At 43.8% G+C, this 22909-nt stretch overlaps 1 protein-coding gene across 1 annotated transcript in view; it reads right to left on the bottom strand.

Annotated features, from left to right (window-relative positions):
- ERICH6B (glutamate rich 6B) overlaps nt 1-22909 on the bottom strand; it is a 385650-nt gene that overhangs the window by 121466 nt on the left and 241275 nt on the right. Inside the window, exons 10-11 of the mRNA XM_063952820.1 lie at nt 6274-6338; nt 1846-2000 (exon numbers count right to left, since the gene is read on the bottom strand). Coding sequence (XP_063808890.1) covers nt 1846-2000; nt 6274-6338 — 220 coding nt within the window. The remainder of the gene's footprint in view (nt 1-1845; nt 2001-6273; nt 6339-22909) is intronic.

The following is a 22909-nucleotide window of genomic DNA, read 5'->3' as shown; positions in this document are numbered from 1 at the left end:
TAAACCTGTAAAGTGTCTTTTCTGCTGGCTGAACTCCAAGGGAAGACATTTGTACCAATATAAATCAACAACATGAGGCACTCAGCAAAACTTGTCAGCAGATGCGCTCTAGCCAGACCTTGGCCCTCAGCAACTACAGATTTTCTTTATACAGGAAGTTGAGATAGACAGTGCCAGATTAACAATGGGGCTGATGGAGCTGTAGCTCCAGATTTCCAACTAAAAATAGGCCCAGGCAATTTTGGGAACTTGGTAGACAATTATATGAGCTGGGTCCTGAGTCCCATAGCGCTGGGTCCTGAGTCTCATAGCAATGGCACCCCATGCACCCACTATGAATGTGCCAATAAGTGCCAGGAAGAGGGAGATGAGGAATATTTCATTTTTATCACCTCCAGACATTCCTTGGCTCTACTAAGAATTTCTGCAATACAGGGTGATAGTGTTTGGTATTCAAAGGTGATCATCAGGCAATAACAAGGGAACATTTCAGTATGTGGGTACCAGGATTGAGGACAGAGTACAATTAGCTCTCCACATTCCCTTGCACTTTACAAATGACATAATGGTTATTGCTGGGAGGGGGTGGAGTTTAATGACATAATCATGGACTGACACAATGATTTATCAAGCACTGCCCCCACTCCAGCTCCAGCACCAGTTACCGGGCCTTTCTGGATAAGTTTTCTTATGCATTTCAGCTCCTGCCATGCTCAGGACAAGTAAAACTGTTGAAGACAAGTCTCACTCATCCTTAGCACAAAAGAGGTTCAATAACACCAAAACAAGATGCTTTACTTCAGGACGTGGAACATACATTCAATTAATATTAAAGTGAGAAAATCAAATTAATTAGAGATAATTTTTTTTTTACTAACATACCCCCATGTGCATGTTGACTAGGCAGCCTCACTCGTGTAAACATTTAACAAACCGTTTAAGATCTGTATTTCATTGCTGAATAGGTGGTCAAATGAACATGGCTGTTAATAAGAAGCCACATTTATTACAGATATAAGGCCTGATTCAGAAGTGGACATAGATGTGCCTCTTTATAGTAATGCCACTATAAAACCCTTCCCTGATGTACAGCCATGTGTATGAATGTGGAGACACGCCCTTTAAGCATCTGTAGACTCTGTAAAGGCCAGTACTCACTGGCAGATCAGGGGAGAGATGTGTGCTGAGTGAACCGCTTCAGCACACATCTCTCCCCCCGCTCAGCACAGCGCGATGTGTGCTGAGCGTGCGGTGGGGGGGATGGGGGGGCTGCTCATTTCACCCAGCGGGTGAAATGAGTGACCTGCTAGATTGAGCCTGCATGCAGGCCAATCTAGCAGCAGCGATAGCGACGCGTGGGGCCGCGCATCGCTATCGCTGTGGGGGGTACACACGGAGAGATCTTGCTGAAAATCTAAGCAATCTAGTCAGATTGCTTAGGTTATCGCCCCGTGAGTACCCCCCCTTAAGACTGTTTGGGGCATCATTAAACACCACCATTGGTCACACCATTGAACCTTGCACTAGTCCTTTGACCTCCAAAGTGAACAATTGAGTGTCTGTACATAAAAACAACGATACACCCGCAATGGCCCAGCACTTCACGAGGCCCACAGTGTCAGCAGTGGTAGTGAACAGATCCAATAATGTTGGGTGGCAGGACGTGGGGGATGAATGACCCTGAGTGGTACATAGTGGATACTGTCCATAAATTGCAAAGGTCATACCTTTTATAATAACATTATAAAGTGAAAATAAATGCTACTCACACTAAAGGGATATTTATCTCTAACATACTTTACAGCATTGCGTTGTCTTTATTATTTTTCTTTCAGGTTTACTTACTTTTGCCAGCTTATTGTCCAACACAGGAAAATGAATGAAGTAGTCGTCAATAGAGTGGACTGGATCAGAATTTAGATCAGCTGCTTGTAAGTTATTTATGAATCTGCCATTAGCTGATGCCAGTGAAAATGTTATTTTCTCTGTCATAAAAAGAGCTGAAATACAACGGAGAAATCAGAACTATAATTGGAATACAAAGTTACTTTTGTTATTGCATATTGGCCCTCATTCCGAGTTGATCGGTCGCAAGGCGAATTTAGCAGAGTTACACACGCTAAGCCGCCGCCTACTGGGAGTGAATCTTAGCTTCTTAAAATTGCGACCGATGTATTCGCAATATTGCGATTACTAACTACTTAGCAGTTTCAGAGTAGCTCCAGACTTACTCTGCCTGTGCGATCAGGTCAGTGCTTGTCGTTCCTGGTTGACGTCACAAACACACCCAGCGTTCGCCCAGGCACTCCCACCGTTTCCCCGGCCACTCCTGCGTTTTTTCCGGAAACGGTAGCGTTTTCAGCCACACGCCCCTGAAACGCCGTGTTTCCGCCCAGTAACACCCATTTCCTGTCAATCACATTACGATCGCCGGAGCGAAGAAAAAGCCGTGAGTAAAAATACTTTCTTCATAGTAAAGTTACTTGGCGCAGTCGCAGTGCGAACATTGCGCATGCGTACTAAGCGGATTTTCACTGCGATGCGATGAAAAATACCGAGCGAACAACTCGGAATGAGGGCCATTGTCCACATATTATTCACTAATAAAAAGACTGAATTCATTTTTTTATGTGACATAGTATAGACTGACACCTACCTCTATACCATTTCTTGGCTGTCTCATATAGACTGGTAGATTACATTCATTTTCCAGTCCATTGCATGCAGTCAGATGAGTAGGAAAATCTATCATACTGTAATCATGGATTTGGGCTGAGATATGCTCCTACTTTGTTAGCCAGGCTGGCACTTATTTTAAGCCTCTCTCAGGACTTAACATAGGTTGTGCAGTGGAACACAGCTAATTAATATGGTAAGATGGTATTAGAGGCTGCAGTCGCTTTCAGGATTATTCATTTGTGCCATAAAAACATTTTAGTTGAATCATTTCTGTTTAAACAAATAAACTTGGCCTTCAATACATATCTAACATCATACATTAATAAGAACAGTATAAAATGAAGCTCAGGCATGCTTGCATTATAGTGAATTTATGTATAATCATTATAAAGCTAGTATTATTTATAGCTGTCTGTCACCGGTGATATATGATGGGACATTTAAGTTTTCAGCATTGTCCTGTATGTTAGACAGACTTAACCATGTGAAGGACCCCAATTTGGTTCACTTCTAAGTATAAAAAACATGTTTCTGGATTTGTTATATGTTTTACACTAGTAAATAAATAGACCTGGCATCTGCTGGGTCACCTATACCCTTTTCAGTCCACAGAATTTGTACACGGTTCTTCCAGGGTCGGTTCTGGCGCTCTGTGCGCCCCGGGCGGCAATAGGGGGCGTGGCTTCGTACAGGGGGCATGGTCATTTACGCCCCCTGTACAGACTGAAATGATGTAATCGCGCACCGCACAGCAAAGGTCCTCTCCACGAAGGGAAACTAGACACGTACGCGTCTAGTTTCCCTACACAGCGGCAGCGGGGGGGGCAGCGGCCAGCGGCCAGGGGCAGTAGGGGGGCAGCGGGGGACACACAGCAGCAGCGGATCTTGCCCTGGTGCGGCGCCCTCCGCCCTCCGGAAGGCGGCGCCCCGGGCAAAAGTCCTGCTTGCCCGTGGCAAGATCCGCTACTGGGTTCTTCCAGGGTGCAACCTGGCTGAGACCCCTTTCAGACTGGCGGCCCGACCCAGCTTATTGCTGCTGCTCTACCAGTCCACCCCCTTCCACTTCCTGGCTCTCTCTTGTACCGTCACTGCGAATGTATGAACGTCACACCCAGAGGCGTCGGAATGGGGGGGGGGGGGCAAGGGGGCAGCTTGCCCCCCCAAAATATGACAGAGGCGCAGGGGAGCGCTTAGCTCCGGCGCTACCCGCTCAGCAGTCTGCAAAGGCGCTCTCTCCGCTCTGCTACTTGTGCTACCACTGCGCCGCCTGACACACTGCATGACAAGCAGCGGCGCCGGCAGCACAGGGATGGGAGCCCCGCTGTTAGATCGTGTGACTCAATGTGTGAGAGCACAGAACAGCAGCAGCAGGGGAAGTCCGTGTAACTCACAATCTCACTGCGGTGCCGAGCCTCAGTCTCCTCCCTGATCTTAGCAACAGGGTCAGAAGAGCATGTGCCGAGCTGTGATTGGAGGAGCTCGGCACATGCTGATCAGAAGAGCCCCTGATTGGCAGAGTGGTCACTTGCTCCTCTGACCCCTGTTGGAACACGGAGCGAGGATCTCACAGAGAAAGCACCTGGGCATGTTATGAGAGCAGGGAAGTCTCTCTCTAAAGGTTGCTTCTTATACAGGTTTGCAGGCAGTCTGTGTCTTGTTGGCTGGATCTAGAGGGGACTCCAGGGGCATGAGAAAAGACTGGGAATGCAGAGGGAAGTGTGAGATAGAGGGGCTGGGGGAATCAGGAACTTTGAGGGTGCAAATAAAGGAAACTGAGGAAAGAGATAAGGGGGTCAAGGTCAGTGCAGCTGGAAAGGCAGAGGAGTAGGGAAACCCTTAACTAGGTCAGAGGCTACACATCAGAGTGTGCACTGCAGAAGGTGCACAGCTGTGCATTACAGTGTCAGCTCCCAGAGAGACTTTACAGTGCATTACAGAAGTATACAGTACCTAATACTGTGTGCTGTAATGTGAATTTCGGCTCATTCAGTGTGCTGTAATGTGAATTTCGGCTCATTCAGTGTGCTACAATGTGAATTTCGGCTCGTACCGTGTGCTACAATGTGAATGTTGGCTCATTCAGTGTGCTAGAATGTGAATTTCGGCTCATTCAGTGTGCTACAATGTGAATTTCGGCTCATTCAGTGTGCTACAATGTGAATTTCGGCTCGTACCGTGTGCTACAATGTGAATGTTGGCTCATTCAGTGTGCTAGAATGTGAATTTCGGCTCATTCAGCGTGCTATAATGTGAATTTTGGCTCATTCAGCATGCTATAATGTGAATTTTGGCTCATACCGTGTGCTAGAATGTGAACTTCAGCTCATTCAGTGTGCTAGAATGTGAATTTCGGCTCATACCGTGTGCTATAATGTGAATTTAGGCTCATACCAAGTACTATAATGTGAATTTCTGCTCATACCGTGTCCTATAATGTGCATTTCTGCTCCTACCGTGTGCTATAATGTGCATTTAGGCTCCTACCGTGTGCTATAATGTGAATTTCGGCTCATACAGCATGCTATAATGTGAAAGGGGCACCAGTACTAGATAGTATAAGGGATATTACTACACTGAAGGCCACGCCCCCTGTCGAGTGGCCACGCCCCCTTTTCAGGAGCGGGACGGCTGTCTCTCCTTCATAGTTGCATTACGGGGAGGAGGCGTGGCTATGGTCCCAGGATGTCCCAGCCTGGCCACGCCCCCTCCCAGTAATGCATCTGTGAAGGAGAGACAGCCGGCGATGGCTAGGACACAACTGAAGATAGGAGGACATAGCACCCTGCGGTAGCAGACTGTTTTTAAAGGAGATGCCGCCCGCGTGGATCCGGAGGTAAGCGCTCATCCGCACAGCGGTGGGCGGCTAAAAAGGAAGAGGAGGCCGGCACCATGGGGGCGCCAAAATACTTTTTTTCTATGCCCCCCCAACCTAAAAACATTCCAGCGCCCCTGGTCACACCTTATGTGCATGGCACGGGCAGTGGGAAATGGGGAATTGTTATCAGGCTCCAAATGTATACTAATACATTTTATCCACTTCAATTTAGTCTTTATTTCAGAACTTCTATATTGTTAATCATCATGTTTTCTTTCATTAAACTCCTGCAATATTATATTTGTAGAGTACCTGATATAATTCTATGCAATAGCTAATATGCCATCCGTACGCGTATTAAAGGAAATTGATTGTTTTAAAATGTTGTTTTAAATAAGTAGTGCAATAATTGCAGAACGTGTATATTGAGACCAGGCAAATGTCATTAGAAAATAAATACATAAAAGCATACTGCAAAAGAGGCCACATCTGTATCATTACAAACACGGTTATTGAATTTATCTAGATAATTCAATGTTTAAAATGTAAAATATTCCCTTATCGCAAAGTCACAGCAGCAAGACCAATATTCATTTTAAACTAGCAGACTGCCCAATAAACCTGAAGTGATTAACATCTGCAACAATGCCATTCCATATGCATGTATGTCTTCGCATATAACTTCCACTCGCTGCCACTGAATATTTTGTTTGGTGGAATAAAACACATACTAAATGTACTATAGCAAAATCACACTTCAGCAGGCATCTAATACTTACATCCACATGTTCTAATATGATCCACTAGTAATGTGATATATTGCTTTGTATTTATTTTCTTTAACCTAGAAAAAAATGTAACAAACCAGATTATTACTAAAAATAATTAGATATTAAATTCAAATAAAATATAGACCTTTATTTATTTATTTTAATGATAAATAAATAAAATTAACAGCAGACTACATTATTCATGGCAAGAGAACTTGAATTTGCTAAAGTCTACCAATATTTAAACCCACAATTAATTGTATTCAATTCCTCATGAATTTATGGTTCAAAGGTGTAACACAAATGCTACAGTATATTCAGGAAAAGATAACTTCATATAATACATGAACTAGTAATGGCAATAATAATTGTGTAAAGGTAATATACATGTAAAATAACTTCTTATTTAATGAAAATTATTATTATACACAGAGGCACCATTATTACTGGGGTCATTTACAAAAGTAAAAAGTTTCAAAGTTACACTCTACTAGCACAAAACGGTGGTGATGGTGGGTACTAATCTACAATAGAACTTATCAGGTAGCGACAGTAGCACTGCTGTTCATTTTGTAGTTATTCAACAATGAGCAGAACAATTTAGAACAATATTTGTTTGTTTTTAGCAATTGGGGATATAGATTAAAAAAGTACTAATAAAATGTAGAGATGTGCGGCGGGCACTTTTCGTGTTTTGTGTTTTGGTTTTGGATCTGGATTGGTTTTGCCAAAACCACCCTTTCGTGTTTTGGTTTTGGATCTGCATATAAAGAGCCGCGCGTCACCGCCATTTTCACTCGTGCATTGGAGATGATAGCGAGAGGACGTGGCTGCGTTCTCTCAGTTTCTGTGTTCAGTGTGCTGCAAATATCTGTGCTCAGTGTGCTGCAAATATCTGTGCTCAGTGTGCTGCAAATATCTACGTTCTCTGCCTGAAAACGCTCCATATCTGTGCTGCATTGTAGTTGTGCACAGTATATAGTAGGAGGACAGTGCAGAATTTTGCTGACCACCAGTATATATATAGCAGTACGGTACAGTAATCCATTGCTCTACCTCTGTGTCATCAAGTATACTATCCATATATGTGCTGCATTGTAGTTATGCGCAGTATATAGTAGGAGGACAGTGCAGAATTTTGCTGACCACCAGTATATATATAGCAGTACGGTACAGTAGTCCACTGCTCTACCTGTGTCGTCAAGTATACTAGTATCCATATCTGTGCTGCATTGTAGTTGTGCGCAATATATAGTAGGAGGACAGTGCAGAATGTTGCTGTGACCACCAGTATATATATAGCAGTATGGTACAGTAGTCCATTGCTCAACCTCTGTGTCGTCAAGTATACTAGTATCCATATCTGTGCTGCATTGTAGTTGTGCACAGTATATAGTAGGAGGACAGTGCAGAATTTTGCTGACCACCAGTATATATATAGCAGTACGGTACAGTAGTACATTGCTCTACCTCTGTGTCGTCAAGTATACTAGTATCTATATCTGTGCTGCATTGTAGTTGTGCGCAGTATATAGTAGGAGGACAGTGCAGAATTTTGCTGACCACCAGTATATATATATATATATATATATATATATATATATATGCCGAGAAATTTTGAAAGAAGCAGGGAGCGCCAATAGTGCATTAAAAGTGTAACAATTTATTTATAACACATCCAAATACGATGATCAAATAAAACCCGTACCATAAAAGGCGGTTAAACCACCGCTTGTATAACCAGCATGAAATTATCCCACAATACAACTCAGCATACGTGATTCAGTATCCATACGTCAGACCACGCCCATACGCGTTTCGTCATCAGACTTCGTCAGTGGGCTTGGTCTGAAGTCACAATCTCATTATTGTTACACTTTTAATGCACTATTGGCGCTCCCTGCTTCTTTCAACATTTCTCGGCAGGATCATTACCCGTCCGGAATCGTGTCTCTGGTGGGGAAGCGACAGCTGGAAATCCCAGAGGTGCACACTGATAAAGACTAATCGACCAGTGAGACTGGGTGTCAGTGATTGTGAGAAACTGTTGATTCTTGTTCAGCCTGGGACTTGTAGTTCCACGGGACTTTTAACCTTTCCTTGTCCTTTGCGCTCATACATTTTTTCCTGTTACTTTGTGTTTTTCTTCCGTGTATTGGTAGCTGCAATTCAAGGATCATGTTTAAATTTACATATTTAAGAACAAAGAGATCTTTACAATGTGCTGAATTGTTCAGTGAAAAAATATCAGAGAAAATCACTGATGATGCTTGTACAACTGAGGATGATTATTCCAAGGCGGAACGCCTGTTAATTAAGGAAACCCGAATGTGGTGGGATATTGTGGGTTTAGAAAATTATATTAAATGCGAAAGAGTTCCTCGTGGACTACGAATCACAAAAAAACCCACATTCGGATCTTCTAATGAGAAATTTATGAGAGAATGGCATCGTATTTTAGATGAATGTTCGTTAGAACTTATGAGACTTATTGTGTATGAAAAGAAGAAATTGCTACAGGAGATAGAAAAATAATTAATTGCTGTTGAAAAACAATGTGATACTAAAAGGGAGGATGTTGAATTTAAGGAATTCTCATTATATATGGAACAGAAAATTGCCTAGATTGAGGGTGATATACTACAAACTAAGAGAAAAAAAATTAATTAGAGACAAAACCGATTATGAGTCAGGCAATGTGAGAAACTGGGCACAGGCCAAATGGGATAATGAGCAGGTGAGAAAACCCAAATTCCAACAGAGACCAAGGCCTGCCACTAGACAGAGAGATCAATCGAGACAAAGAGCACAGACCTATGTTAATGAATACACCAATAATTGGGGGTATAATAATGATAAAAGGGGTAAATGGAATATTGAGTATTCTAGACCTAAACCCCAGCGTGAGAGATCTGGGCAGCGATGGCAGAAGGTAGGGAGAGATAAACCATGGAGACCACAAACGGCATGGGTGGGCTCACCCAAGTTCACAACCAATAATAGATTTGATACTCTCCAACAATTACAGGGCCAAGACTACTTCCCGAAACAGGGGTCTTTTTTAGGGAAACGAGGAGAATTCATCAGACAAGAGAGGGAACAAGGGTTGAGTCAGGTACCGCTACGCATGTGGGGAAAAAGAATCAGAGCCGAAGAGGGAAGAGAGGAGGACAGAGCGCCCCACAAAAAGGCTCTAATGCAGCCCCATTAGTTAAGGAAAAAGTGGGTATTTTTAACCTTTCAGACATGAAACTCACGGCCACAGATGTAAATGTATTACAAAAAGGTTTATCTTTTGGGCCCACGGCAGGAGTAAATAAATTTAGCTTATATATGGATCTTAATCTCTATGTACGTAAAATGACCTTAAAGAGACATTACATAAGACAAGGTAATAAGTCCCTGGCTCCCCTAAAAAATCATATAAGTGAGGAAATGTTGAATGTCTCAGGGTTGAAAAAAAGGTCCACTTTTTACCCGGTAGAATCACGAGGTACTCACCTTGATCTATTTGCTCAGTTGGTCAAGAAAGATTTTGACAAAATTAATGAAAAGGGTAAAATAACTTCAAATCTGACGAAAATATAACAGTTGTCCTTAGATAAATTAAAGGGAAATACGGCACTAGTAATCAAGCAGGCCGATAAGGGGGGAGGCTTGGTTCTATTGTATCGATCTGACTATAAAGCTGAAATGTACAGGCTATTGTCAGACTCTGCTTCATATTTTAAGTTAAAAAATGACCCCACTAAAGAATTTTTGTCAGAACTCCTTGATTTATTGAAAGAAGGTTGCAAAAAGGGAGTTTTAAGTGAGGCAGAATTTGGATATTTGTGGAATGAACATCCTAGGATTGCCACAATATATTACTTACCTAAGATCCATAAAAATCAAACTAACCCCCCTGGTCGCCCCATAATATCGGGGATTGACTCTCTTACTTCCCGTGTGTCCGAATATGTAGATATTTTTTTAAAGAAATATGTCCCTTTATTAGAGACATATGTAAAAGATTCAACCCACATTTTACAGTTATTGGAGAATATTGTTTGGTGTGATGACTATAGGTGGGGAACAATTGATGTTACCTCACTCTATACTTTAATACTACATGAAAAATGTCTATCTTGTTTGGAAGAGATTTTGAAGAGTGACCTTGAGATGAATACGTCTAGAGTACAGTTCCTCTTAGATTGTGTCAAGTACATTTTTAAACATAATTACTTCACCTTTTGGAAGAATCCTTTATACAGGTATGTGGTGTGGCGATGGGGACGATTTGTGCCCCCAGTGTCGCCAATTTATACATGGGTGAGTGGGAAAAGGGTTAAATACTAGCTAATAATCCCTTTTTCGATAAAATCGTCATGTTCAAACGCTATATCGATGACGTCTTGGTCATTTGGCGTGGAACAAATGACGAATTCAATGAGTTCGTACAGTATTTAAATATCAACGAATTCAATCTTCGATTTACATCCAATTTACAAAAAGAAAAAATAGAGTTTTTAGACCTAGTCCTTGACACTAGGGACTATGTGTCTACTAATTCTATAGAAACTTTCACGTTCTTTAAAGAGGTAGATAGTAATAATTATTTGGATTTCAACAGCTGCCATTTAAAAAAATGGAAGAGCAATCTACCTTTCTCTCAACTAATACGTTTGAAAAGAAACTGTACTTCAATAGTTAAATTTGAGGAACAAGCTTTAGAGTACAAAAGGAGATTTGTAGAAAAAGGTTACCCTCTGTCCTTGATCGAAGCGGCCATCAAAAAAGCGAGGGCGCTGGATAGAACAGAACTAATTAAGTATAAAAAACGCGATGATAAGAATTTAGTCAAAAATGAGAAGATGTTTTGTCCGTTCGTGACTCAATTCAATTCATCTAACTATGAAATCCAGAAGAGCCTTAAACGAAATTGGCATATCTTGCAATTGGATCCGGTATTATCACAACATATACCAGTAAGACCAGATATGGTGTTTAGACGAGCAAAGACTTTAAAAACTCATCTAGCACCTAGTTTGTTGCCTGTTTTGGACAAGAAGGTTGACTGTCCATCCAATAGTACCCTATTGCCCAGAGTGGAAGGATTTTATACATGTGGCAAGTGTAAAGTGTGCCAGTATGGGTTAAAAGGTACGAAAACCTTCAGTGGTTTAAATACGGATAAAAAGTTCAGAATAAATAACTTTATTAATTGTAACACTACATATGTTGTATATCTGCTGGAATGTGGGTGCGGGATGCGTTATATTGGCAAGACGAAGAGAGTGCTAAAGTTGAGAATTTTAGAGCACCTAAGAAACATCAGGAACAATGTAGAAAATCATAGTGTTCCACGTCATTTTAAACAGCATCATTGCAGCAATCCAGCCTCATTAAAATTTATAGGGTTGGAACACATACCACTTGACAAGCGTGGCGGAGATAGAGAAAACATATTGAATAAAAGAGAGACATTCTGGATATTTACATTGAACACCTTGCATCCAAAGGGATTGAATGAGGGGTATGAACTTACTCCGTTTCTCAAATAGGTTACATCTCTCCGTTAAGTGTGCAGCTGGCCTAAATAGCCAGTTTCATGTGGTGTCCCTATTACAGGTTGAGTATCCCTTATCCAAAATGCTCGGGACCATGGGTATTTTGGATATCGGATTTTTCCGTATTTTGGAATAATTGCATACCATAATGATATATTATGGTTATGGGACCTAAATCTAAGCACAAAATTCATTTATGTTACATATACACCTTATAGACACAGCATGAAGGTCATTTTAGCCAATATTTTTTAGAACTTTGTGCATTAAACAAAGTGTGTCTACATTCACACAATTCATTTATGTTCCATATACACCTTGGCCCTCATTCCGAGTTGATCGGTCGCAAGGCGAATTTAGCAGAGTTACACACGCTTAGTCTACGCCTACTGGGAGTGTATCTTAGCATCTTAAAAGTGCGAACGAAGTTTACGCAATATTGCGAACAAAAAAAACTTAGCAGTTTTAGAGTAGCTCCAGACTTACTCTGCCTGTGCGATCAGTTCAGTGCTTGTCATTCCTGGTTTGACGTCACAAACACTCCCAGCGTTCGCCCAGACACTCCCCCGTTTCTCCGGCCACTCCTGCGTTTTTTCCGGAAACGGTAGCGTTTTCAGCCACACGCCCATAAAACGCCGTGTTTCCGCCCAGTAACACCCATTTCCTGTCAATCACACTACGTTCGCCGGTGCGAACAAAAAGCCGTGAGTAAAAATCCTTTCTTCATAGCAGAATTACTTAGCGCAGTCGCAGTGCGAACATTGCGCATGCGCTCTAAGCTGATTTTCACTGCGATGCGAAAAAAAAGAACGAGCGAACGACTCGGAATGAGGGCCCTTATACACACAGCCTGAAGGTCATTTATTACAATATGTTTAATAACTTTGTATATTAAACAAAGTTTGTGTACATTGAGCCATCAAAAAACAAAGGTTTCACTATCTCACTCTCACTCAAACAAGTCCGTATTTCGGAATATTCCGTATTTCGGAATATTTGGATATGGGATACTCAACCTGTAGTATCATTTGCTCTAATAACATGCTTCAAACTAAAAAATTTCTTTATAAGATGCTTGAATTGACCTTTTAATTCCCTCTTGAGTCGATATATACGATACAAACAAGAGGCTTTTTAGTATGTTCATAGTTGCTGTGCCATTATAATTAGTCCATCATCTAAACCTGTTGGTGTTGGGAAAAACTCCTGTCTGCTTAATTACCCTGCTGTGGTTGCCAATGGTAACAAGAGTACAATGAATATAAGGTTGGTCAGTATGTGATATATAGAAGTATGGAATATTGCTTATTTTACTCTAATATAGTTATTGGTTTATGAATAACAATGTGTCTATGGGTAGTGTGAATATTACCTATTAGAGTGCATTCATATTTTTATACTGCATTTACATGATTACATTTCAACAAACAAAATTTTTTTTTTATATATGTTTTATTTTTTTATATTCCGTACATATTCATGTACTTTGATGCCTTTATGAATTCTCTCCTAATCGTTTAGACACGTATAAAATGTACTATTTGATAAATGAATCCATTGGTTTAATATGGATCAGCTGCTGTATAGATGATTTGTAGCTGTTCTAAGACATCTTGCATAGGCCAATCAGAGTGCTGCAGGGTGTATTTAAATAATGAGATTGTGACTTCAGACCAAGCCCACTGACGAAGTCTGATGACGAAACGCGTATGGGCGTGGTCTGACGTATGGATACTGAATCACGTATGCTGAGTTGTATTGTGGTACGGGTTTTATTTGATCATCGTATTTGGATGTGTTATAAATAAATTGTTACACTTTTAATGCACTATTGGCGCTCCCTGCTTCTTTCAAAATTTCTCGGCAGGATCATTACCCGTCTGGAATCGGGTCTCTGGTGGGGAAGCGACAGCTGGAAATCCCAGAGGTGCACACTGATAAAGACTAATCGACCAGTGAGACTGGGTGTCAGTGATTGTGAGAAACTGTTGATTCTTGTTCAGCCTGGGACCTGTAGTTCCACAGGACTTTTAACCTTTCCTTGTCCTTTGCGCTCATACATTTTTTCCATATATATATATATATATATATATATATATAAATATATATATATATAGCAGTACGATACAGTAGGCCATTGCTATTGATATATTACTGGCATATAATTCCACACATTAAAAGATGGAGAACAAAGATGTGGAGGGTAAAATAGGGAAAGATCAAGCTCCTCTTCCGCCTCGTGCTGAAGCTGCTGCCACTAGTCATGGCCGAGACGATGAAATGCCATCAACGTCGTCTGCCAAGGCCGATGCCCAATGTCATAGTAGAGAGCATGTAAAATCCAAAAAACAAAAGTTCAGTAAAATGACCCAAAAATCAAAATTAAAAGCGTCTGATGAGAAGCGTAAACTTGCCAATATGCCATTTACGACACGGAGTGGCAAGGAACGGCTGAGGCTCTGTCCTATGTTCATGGCTAGTGGTTCAGCTTCACATGAGGATGGAAGCACTCATCCTCCCGCTAGAAAAATGAAAATACTTAAGCTGACAAAAGCACAGCAAAGCACTGTACGTTCTTCTAAATAACAAATCCCCAAGGAGAGTCCAATTGTGTCGGTTGCGATGCCTGACCTTCCCAACACTGGACGGGAAGAGGTGGCGCCTTCCACCATTTGCACGCCTCCTGCAAGTGCTGGAAGGAGTACCCGCAGTCCAGTTCCTGATTGTCAAATTGAAGATGTCACTGTTGAAGTACACCAGGATGAGGATATGGGTGTTGCTGGCGCTGAGGAGGAAATTGACAAGGAGGATTCTGATGGTGAGGTGGTTTGTTTAAGTCAGGCATCGGGGAGACACCTGTTGTCCGTGGGACGAATATGGCCATTGACATGCCTGATCAAATTACAAAAAAAAATCACCTCTTCGGTGTGGAATTATTTTAACAGAAATGCGGACAACAGGTGTCAAGCCGTGTGTTGCCTTTGTCAAGCTGTAATAAGTAGGGGTAAGGACGTTAACCACCTAGGAACATCCTCCCTTATACGTCACCTGGAGCGCATTCATCAGAAGTCATTGACAAGTTCAAAAACTTTGGGTGACAGCGGAAGCAGTCCACTGACAACTAAATCCCTTCCTATTGTAACCAAGCTCCTGCAAACCACACCACCAACTCCCTCAGTGTCAATTTCCTCATTAGACATGAAAAACAATAGTCCTGCAGGCCATATCACTGGCAAGTCTGACGAGTCCTCTCCTGACTGGGATTCCTCCGATGCATCCTTGAGTGTAACGCTTACTGCTGCTGGCGCTGCTGTTGTTGCTGCTGGGAGTCGATCGTCATCCCAGAGTGGAATTCGGAAGACCACTTGTACTACTTCCAGTAAGCAATTGACTGTCCAACAGTCCTTTGCGAGGAAGATGAGATATCACAGCAGTCATCCTGCTGCAAAGCGGATAACTCGGGTCTTGGCAGCTGCGGTGGTGTTAAACGTGTGTCCGGTATCCACCGTTAATTCACAGGGAATTAGAGAATTGTTTGAGGTACTGTGTCCACGGTACCAAATACCATCTAGGTTCCATTTCTCTAGGCAGGCGATACCGAGAATGTACACAGACGTCAGAAAAAGAGTCACCAGTATCCTAAAAAATGCAGTTGTACCCAATGTCCACTTAACCACGGACATGTGGACAAGTGGAGCAGGGCTGACTCAGGACTATATGACTGTGACAGCCCACTGGGTAGATGTATTGCCTCCCACAGCAAGAACAGCAGCTGCGGCACCAGTAGCAGCATCTCACAAATGCCAACTCGTTCCTAGGCAGGCTACGCTTTGTATCACCTCTTTTCATAAGAGGCACACAGCTGACAACCTCTTACGGAAACTGAGGAACATCATCGCAGAATGGCTTACCCCAATTGGACTCTCCTGGGGATTTGTGACATCGGACAACGCCACCAATATTGTGCGTGCATTACATGTGGGCAAATTCCAGCACATCCCATCTTTTGCACATACATTGAATTTGGTATTGCAGAATTTTTTTTAAAACGACAGGGGCATGCAAGAGATGCTGTCGGTGGCCCGAAGAATTGTGGGCCACTTTCGGCATTCAGCCACTGCGTGCCGAAGACTGGAGCACCAGCAAACACTCCTTGACCTGCCCCGCCATCATCTGAAGCAAGAGGTGGTAACAAGGTGGAATTCAACCCTCTATATGCTTTAGAGGATGGAGGAGCAGCAAAAGGCCATTCAAGCCTATACAGCGACCTACGATATAGGCAAAGGAGGGGGAATTCACCTGACTCAAGCGCAGTGGAGAATGATTTCAACGTTGTGCAAGGTTCTGCAACCCTTTGAACTTGCCACACGTGAAGTCAGTTCAGACACTGCCAGCCTGAGTCAGGTCATTCCCCTCATCAGGCTTTTGCAGAAGAAGCTGGAGAGATTGAAGGAGGAGCTAAAATGGAGCGATTCCGCTAGGCATGTGGGACTTGTGGATGGAGCCCTTAATTCGCTTAACCAGGATTCACGGGTGGTCAATCTGTTGAAATCAGAGCACTACATTTTGGCCACCGTGCTCGATCCTAGATTTAAAACCTACGTTGTATCTCTCTTTCCGGCAGACACAAGTCTGCAGAGGTGCAAAGACCTGCTGGTGAGACACTTGTCAAGTCAAGCGGAACGTGACCCGTCAACAGCTCCTCCTTCACATTCTCCCGCAACTGGGGCTGCGAGGAAAAGGCTAAGAATTCCGAGCCCACCCGCTGGCGGTGATGCAGGGCAGTCTGGAGCGAGTGCTGACATCTGGTCCGGACTGAAGGACCTGCCAATGATTACGGACATGTTGTCTACTGTCACTGCATATGATTCTGTCACCATTGAAAGAATGGTGGAGGATTATATGAGTGACCACATCCAAGTAGGCACGTCAGACAGTCCGTACGTATACTGGCAGGAAAAAGAGGCAATTTGGAGGCCCTTGCACAAACTGGCTTTATTTTACCTAAGTTGCCCCCCCTCCAGTGTGTACTCCGAAAGAGGGTTTAGTGCAGCCGGTCACCTTGTCAGCAATCGGCATATGAGGTTACTTCCAGAAAATGTGAAGAAGATGATGTTCATCAAAATGAATTATAATTAATTCCTCCGTGGAGACATTCACCAGCAATTGCCTCCAGAAAGTACACAGGGACCTGAGATGGTGGATTCAAGTGGGGACGAATTAATAATCTGTGAGGAGGGGGATGTACACAGTTAAAGGGGTGAGGAATCGGACGATGAGGAGGAGGTGGACATCTTGCCTCTGTAGAGCCAGTTTGTGCAAGGAGAGATAGATTGCTTCTTTTTTGGTGGGGGCCCAAACCAACTAGAGATGAGCGGGTTCGGTTTCTCTGAATCCGAACCCGCCAGAACTTCATGTTTTTTTTCACGGGTCCGAGCGACTCGGATCTTCCCGCCTTGCTCGGTTAACCCGAGCGCGCCCGAACGTCATCATGACGCTGTCGGATTCTCGCGAGGCTCGGATTCTATCGCGAGACTCGGATTCTATATAAGGAGCCGCGCGTCGCCGCCATTTTCACACGTGCATTGAGATTGATAGGGAGAGGACGTGGCTGGCGTCCTCTCCGTTTAGAATTAGAATAGATTAGAGAGACACTTGATTTACTAATTTTGGGGAGCATTAGGAGTACTCAGTAGTGTACAGTGCAGAGTTTTGCTGATAGTGACCAGTGACCACCACTTTTATTTATAATCCGTTCTCTGCCTGAAAAAAGCGATACACAGCACACAGTGACTCAGTCACATACCATATCTGTGTGCACTGCTCAGGCTCAGGCCAGTGTGCTGCATCATCTATTATCTATATATAATATTATATATATCTGTCTGACTGCTCAGCTCACACAGCTTATAATTGTGGGGGAGACTGGGGAGCACTACTGCAGTGCCAGTTATAGGTTATAGCAGGAGCCAGGAGTACATAATATAATCCGTTCTCTGCCTGAAAAAAGCGATACACAGCACACAGTGACTCAGTCACATACCATATCTGTGTGCACTGCTCAGGCTCAGGCCAGTGTGCTGCATCATCTATTATCTATATATAATATTATATATATCTGTCTGACTGCTCAGCTCACACAGCTTATAATTGTGGGGGAGACTGGGGAGCACTACTGCAGTGCCAGTTATAGGTTATAGCAGGAGCCAGGAGTACATAATATATTATATAGTGAGTGACCACCAGACACACAGTGCAGTTTATTTAATATATCCGTTCTCTGCCTGAAAAAAGCGATACACACAGTGACTCAGTCAGTCACATACCATATCTGTGTGCACTGCTCAGGCTCAGGCCAGTGTGCTGCATCATCTATATATATTATATATCTGTCTGACTGCTCAGCTCACACAGCTTATAATTGTGGGGGAGACTGGGGAGCACTACTGCAGTGCCAGTTATAGGTTATAGCAGGAGCCAGGAGTACATAATATTATATTAAAATTAAACAGTGCACACTTTTGCTGCAGGAGTGCCACTGCCAGTGTGACTAGTGACCAGTGACCTGACCACCAGTATATAATATTAGTAGTATACTATCTCTTTATCAACCAGTCTATATTAGCAGCAGACACAGTACAGTGCGGTAGTTCACGGCTGTGGCTACCTCTGTGTCGGCACTCGGCAGCCCGTCCATAATTGTATATACCAGTGACCTAACCGTGGTTTTTTTTTCTTTCTTTATACATACATACTAGTTACGAGTATACTATCTCTTTATCAACCAGTCTATATATTAGCAGCAGACACAGTACAGTGCGGTAGTTCACGGCTGTGGCTACCTCTGTGTCGGCACTCGGCAGCCCGTCCATAATTGTATATACCACCTAACCGTGGTTTTTTTTTCTTTCTTTATACATACATACTAGTTACGAGTATACTATCTCTTTATCAACCAGTCTATATATTAGCAGCAGACACAGTACAGTGCGGTAGTTCACGGCTGTGGCTACCTCTGTGTCGGCACTCGGCAGCCCGTCCATAATTGTATATACCACCTAACCGTGGTTTTTTTTTCTTTCTTTATACATACATACTAGTTACGAGTATACTATCTCTTTATCAACCAGTCTATATATTAGCAGCAGACACAGTACAGTGCGGTAGTTCACGGCTGTGGCTACCTCTGTGTCGGCACTCGGCAGCCCGTCCATAATTGTATATACCACCTAACCGTGGTTTTTTTTTCTTTCTTTATACATACATACTAGTTACGAGTATACTATCTCTTTATCAACCAGTCTATATATTAGCAGCAGACACAGTACAGTAGTTCACGGCTGTGGCTACCTCTGTGTCGGCACTCGGCAGCCCGTCCATAATTGTATATACCACCTAACCGTGGTTTTTTTTTCTTTCTTTATACATACATACTAGTTACGAGTATACTATCTCTTTATCAACCAGTCTATATATTAGCAGCAGACACAGTACAGTGCGGTAGTTCACGGCTGTGGCTACCTCTGTGTCGGCACTCGGCAGCCCGTCCATAATTGTATATACCACCTAACCGTGGTTTTTTTTCTTTCTTTATACATACATACTAGTTACGAGTATACTATCTCTTTATCAACCAGTCTATATATTAGCAGCAGACACAGTACAGTGCGGTAGTTCACGGCTGTGGCTACCTCTGTGTCGGCACTCGGCAGCCCGTCCATAATTGTATACTAGTATCCAATCCATCCATCTCCATTGTTTACCTGAGGTGCCTTTTAGTTGTGCCTATTAAAATATGGAGAACAAAAATGTTGAGGTTCCAAAATTAGGGAAAGATCAAGATCCACTTCCACCTCGTGCTGAAGCTGCTGCCACTAGTCATGGCCGAGACGATGAAATGCCAGCAACGTCGTCTGCCAAGGCCGATGCCCAATGGCATAGTACAGAGCATGTCAAAACCAAAACACCAAATATCAGTAAAAAAAGGACTCCAAAACCTAAAATAAAATTGTCGGAGGAGAAGCGTAAACTTGCCAATATGCCATTTACCACACGGAGTGGCAAGGAACGGCTGAGGCCCTGGCCTATGTTCATGGCTAGTGGTTCAGCTTCACATGAGGATGGAAGCACTCAGCCTCTCGCTAGAAAACTGAAAAGACTCAAGCTGGCAAAAGCACCGCAAAGAACTGTGCGTTCTTTGAAATCCCAAATCCACAAGGAGAGTCCAATTGTGTCGGTTGCGATGCCTGACCTTCCCAACACTGGACGTGAAGAGCATGCGCCTTCCACCATTTGCACGCCCCCTGCAAGTGCTGGAAGGAGCACCCGCAGTCCAGTTCCTGATAGTCAGATTGAAGATGTCAGTGTTGAAGTACACCAGGATGAGGAGGATATGGGTGTTGCTGGCGCTGGGGAGGAAATTGACCAGGAGGATTCTGATTGTGAGGTGGTTTGTTTAAGTCAGGCACCCGGGGAGACACCTGTTGTCCGTGGGAGGAATATGGCCGTTGACATGCCAGGTGAAAATACCAAAAAAATCAGCTCTTCGGTGTGGAGGTATTTCACCAGAAATGCGGACAACAGGTGTCAAGCCGTGTGTTCCCTTTGTCAAGCTGTAATAAGTAGGGGTAAGGACGTTAACCACCTCGGAACATCCTCCCTTATACGTCACCTGCAGCGCATTCATAATAAGTCAGTGACAAGTTCAAAAACTTTGGGTGACAGCGGAAGCAGTCCACTGACCAGTAAATCCCTTCCTCTTGTAACCAAGCTCACGCAAACCACCCCACCAACTCCCTCAGTGTCAATTTCCTCCTTCCCCAGGAATGCCAATAGTCCTGCAGGCCATGTCACTGGCAATTCTGACGAGTCCTCTCCTGCCTGGGATTCCTCCGATGCATCCTTGTGTGTAACGCCTACTGCTGCTGGCGCTGCTGTTGTTGCCGCTGGGAGTCGATGGTCATCCCAGAGGGGAAGTCGTAAGCCCACTTGTACTACTTCCAGTAAGCAATTGACTGTTCAACAGTCCTTTGCGAGGAAGATGAAATATCACAGCAGTCATCCTACTGCAAAGCGGATAACTGAGTCCTTGACAACTATGTTGGTGTTAGACGTGCGTCCGGTATCCGCCGTTAGTTCACAGGGAACTAGACAATTTATTGAGGCAGTGTGCCCCCGTTACCAAATACCATCTAGGTTCCACTTCTCTAGGCAGGCGATACCGAGAATGTACACGGACGTCAGAAAAAGACTCACCAGTGTCCTAAAAAATGCAGTTGTACCCAATGTCCACTTAACCACGGACATGTGGACAAGTGGAGCAGGGCAGGGTCAGGACTATATGACTGTGACAGCCCACTGGGTAGATGTATGGACTCCCGCCGCAAGAACAGCAGCGGCGGCACCAGTAGCAGCATCTCGCAAACGCCAACTCTTTCCTAGGCAGGCTACGCTTTGTATCACCGCTTTCCAGAATACGCACACAGCTGAAAACCTCTTACGGCAACTGAGGAAGATCATCGCGGAATGGCTTACCCCAATTGGACTCTCCTGTGGATTTGTGGCATCGGACAACGCCAGCAATATTGTGTGTGCATTAAATATGGGCAAATTCCAGCACGTCCCATGTTTTGCACATACCTTGAATTTGGTGGTGCAGAATTTTTTAAAAAACGACAGGGGCGTGCAAGAGATGCTGTCGGTGGCCAGAAAAATTGCGGGACACTTTCGGCGTACAGGCACCACGTACAGAAGACTGGAGCACCACCAAAAACTACTGAACCTGCCCTGCCATCATCTGAAGCAAGAAGTGGTAACGAGGTGGAATTCAACCCTCTATATGCTTCAGAGGTTGGAGGAGCAGCAAAAGGCCATTCAAGCCTATACAATTGAGCACGATATAGTAGGTGGAATGCACCTGTCTCAAGTGCAGTGGAGAATGATTTCAACGTTGTGCAAGGTTCTGATGCCCTTTGAACTTGCCACACGTGAAGTCAGTTCAGACACTGCCAGCCTGAGTCAGGTCATTCCCCTCATCAGGCTTTTGCAGAAGAAGCTGGAGGCATTGAAGAAGGAGCTAAAAGGGAGCGATTCCGCTAGGCATGTGGGACTTGTGGATGCAGCCCTTAATTCGCTTAACAAGGATTCACGGGTGGTCAATCTGTTGAAATCAGAGCACTACATTTTGACCACCGTGCTCGATCCTAGATTTAAAGCCTACCTTGGATCTCTCTTTCCGGTAGACACAGGTCTGCTGGGGTTGAAAGACCTGCTGGTGACAAAATTGTCAAGTCAAGCGGAACGCGACCTGTCAACATCTCCTCCTTCACATTCTCCCGCAACTGGGGGTGCGAGGAAAAGGCTCAGAATTCCGAGCCCACCCGCTGGCGGTGATGCAGGGCAGTCTGGAGCGACTGCTGATGCTGACATCTGGTCCGGACTGAAGGACCTGACAACGATTACGGACATGTCGTCTACTGTCACTGCATATGATTCTCTCAACATTGATAGAATGGTGGAGGATTATATGAGTGACCGCATCCAAGTAGGCACGTCACACAGTCCGTACTTATACTGGCAGGAAAAAGAGGCAATTTGGAGGCCCTTGCACAAACTGGCTTTATTCTACCTAAGTTGCCCTCCCACAAGTGTGTACTCCGAAAGAGTGTTTAGTGCCGCCGCTCACCTTGTCAGCAATCGGCGTACGAGGTTACATCCAGAAAATGTGGAGAAGATGATGTTCATTAAAATGAATTATAATCAATTCCTCCGCGGAGACATTGACCAGCAGCAATTGCCTCCACAAAGTACACAGGGAGCTGAGATGGTGGATTCCAGTGGGGACGAATTGATAATCTGTGAGGAGGGGGATGTACACGGTGATATATCGGAGGGTGAAGATGAGGTGGACATCTTGCCTCTGTAGAGCCAGTTTGTGCAAGGAGAGATTAATTGCTTCTTTTTTGGGGGGGGTCCAAACCAACCCGTCATATCAGTCACAGTCGTGTGGCAGACCCTGTCACTGAAATGATGGGTTGGTTAAAGTGTGCATGTCCTGTTTTGTTTATACAACATAAGGGTGGGTGGGAGGGCCCAAG

This window comes from Pseudophryne corroboree, chromosome 2 (genome assembly GCF_028390025.1).
Source record: "Pseudophryne corroboree isolate aPseCor3 chromosome 2, aPseCor3.hap2, whole genome shotgun sequence".
NCBI lineage: Eukaryota > Metazoa > Chordata > Amphibia > Anura > Myobatrachidae > Pseudophryne > Pseudophryne corroboree.
Note: the sequence above shows the minus strand (reverse complement) of the source record. Positions and strands in the feature narration are given on the sequence as shown.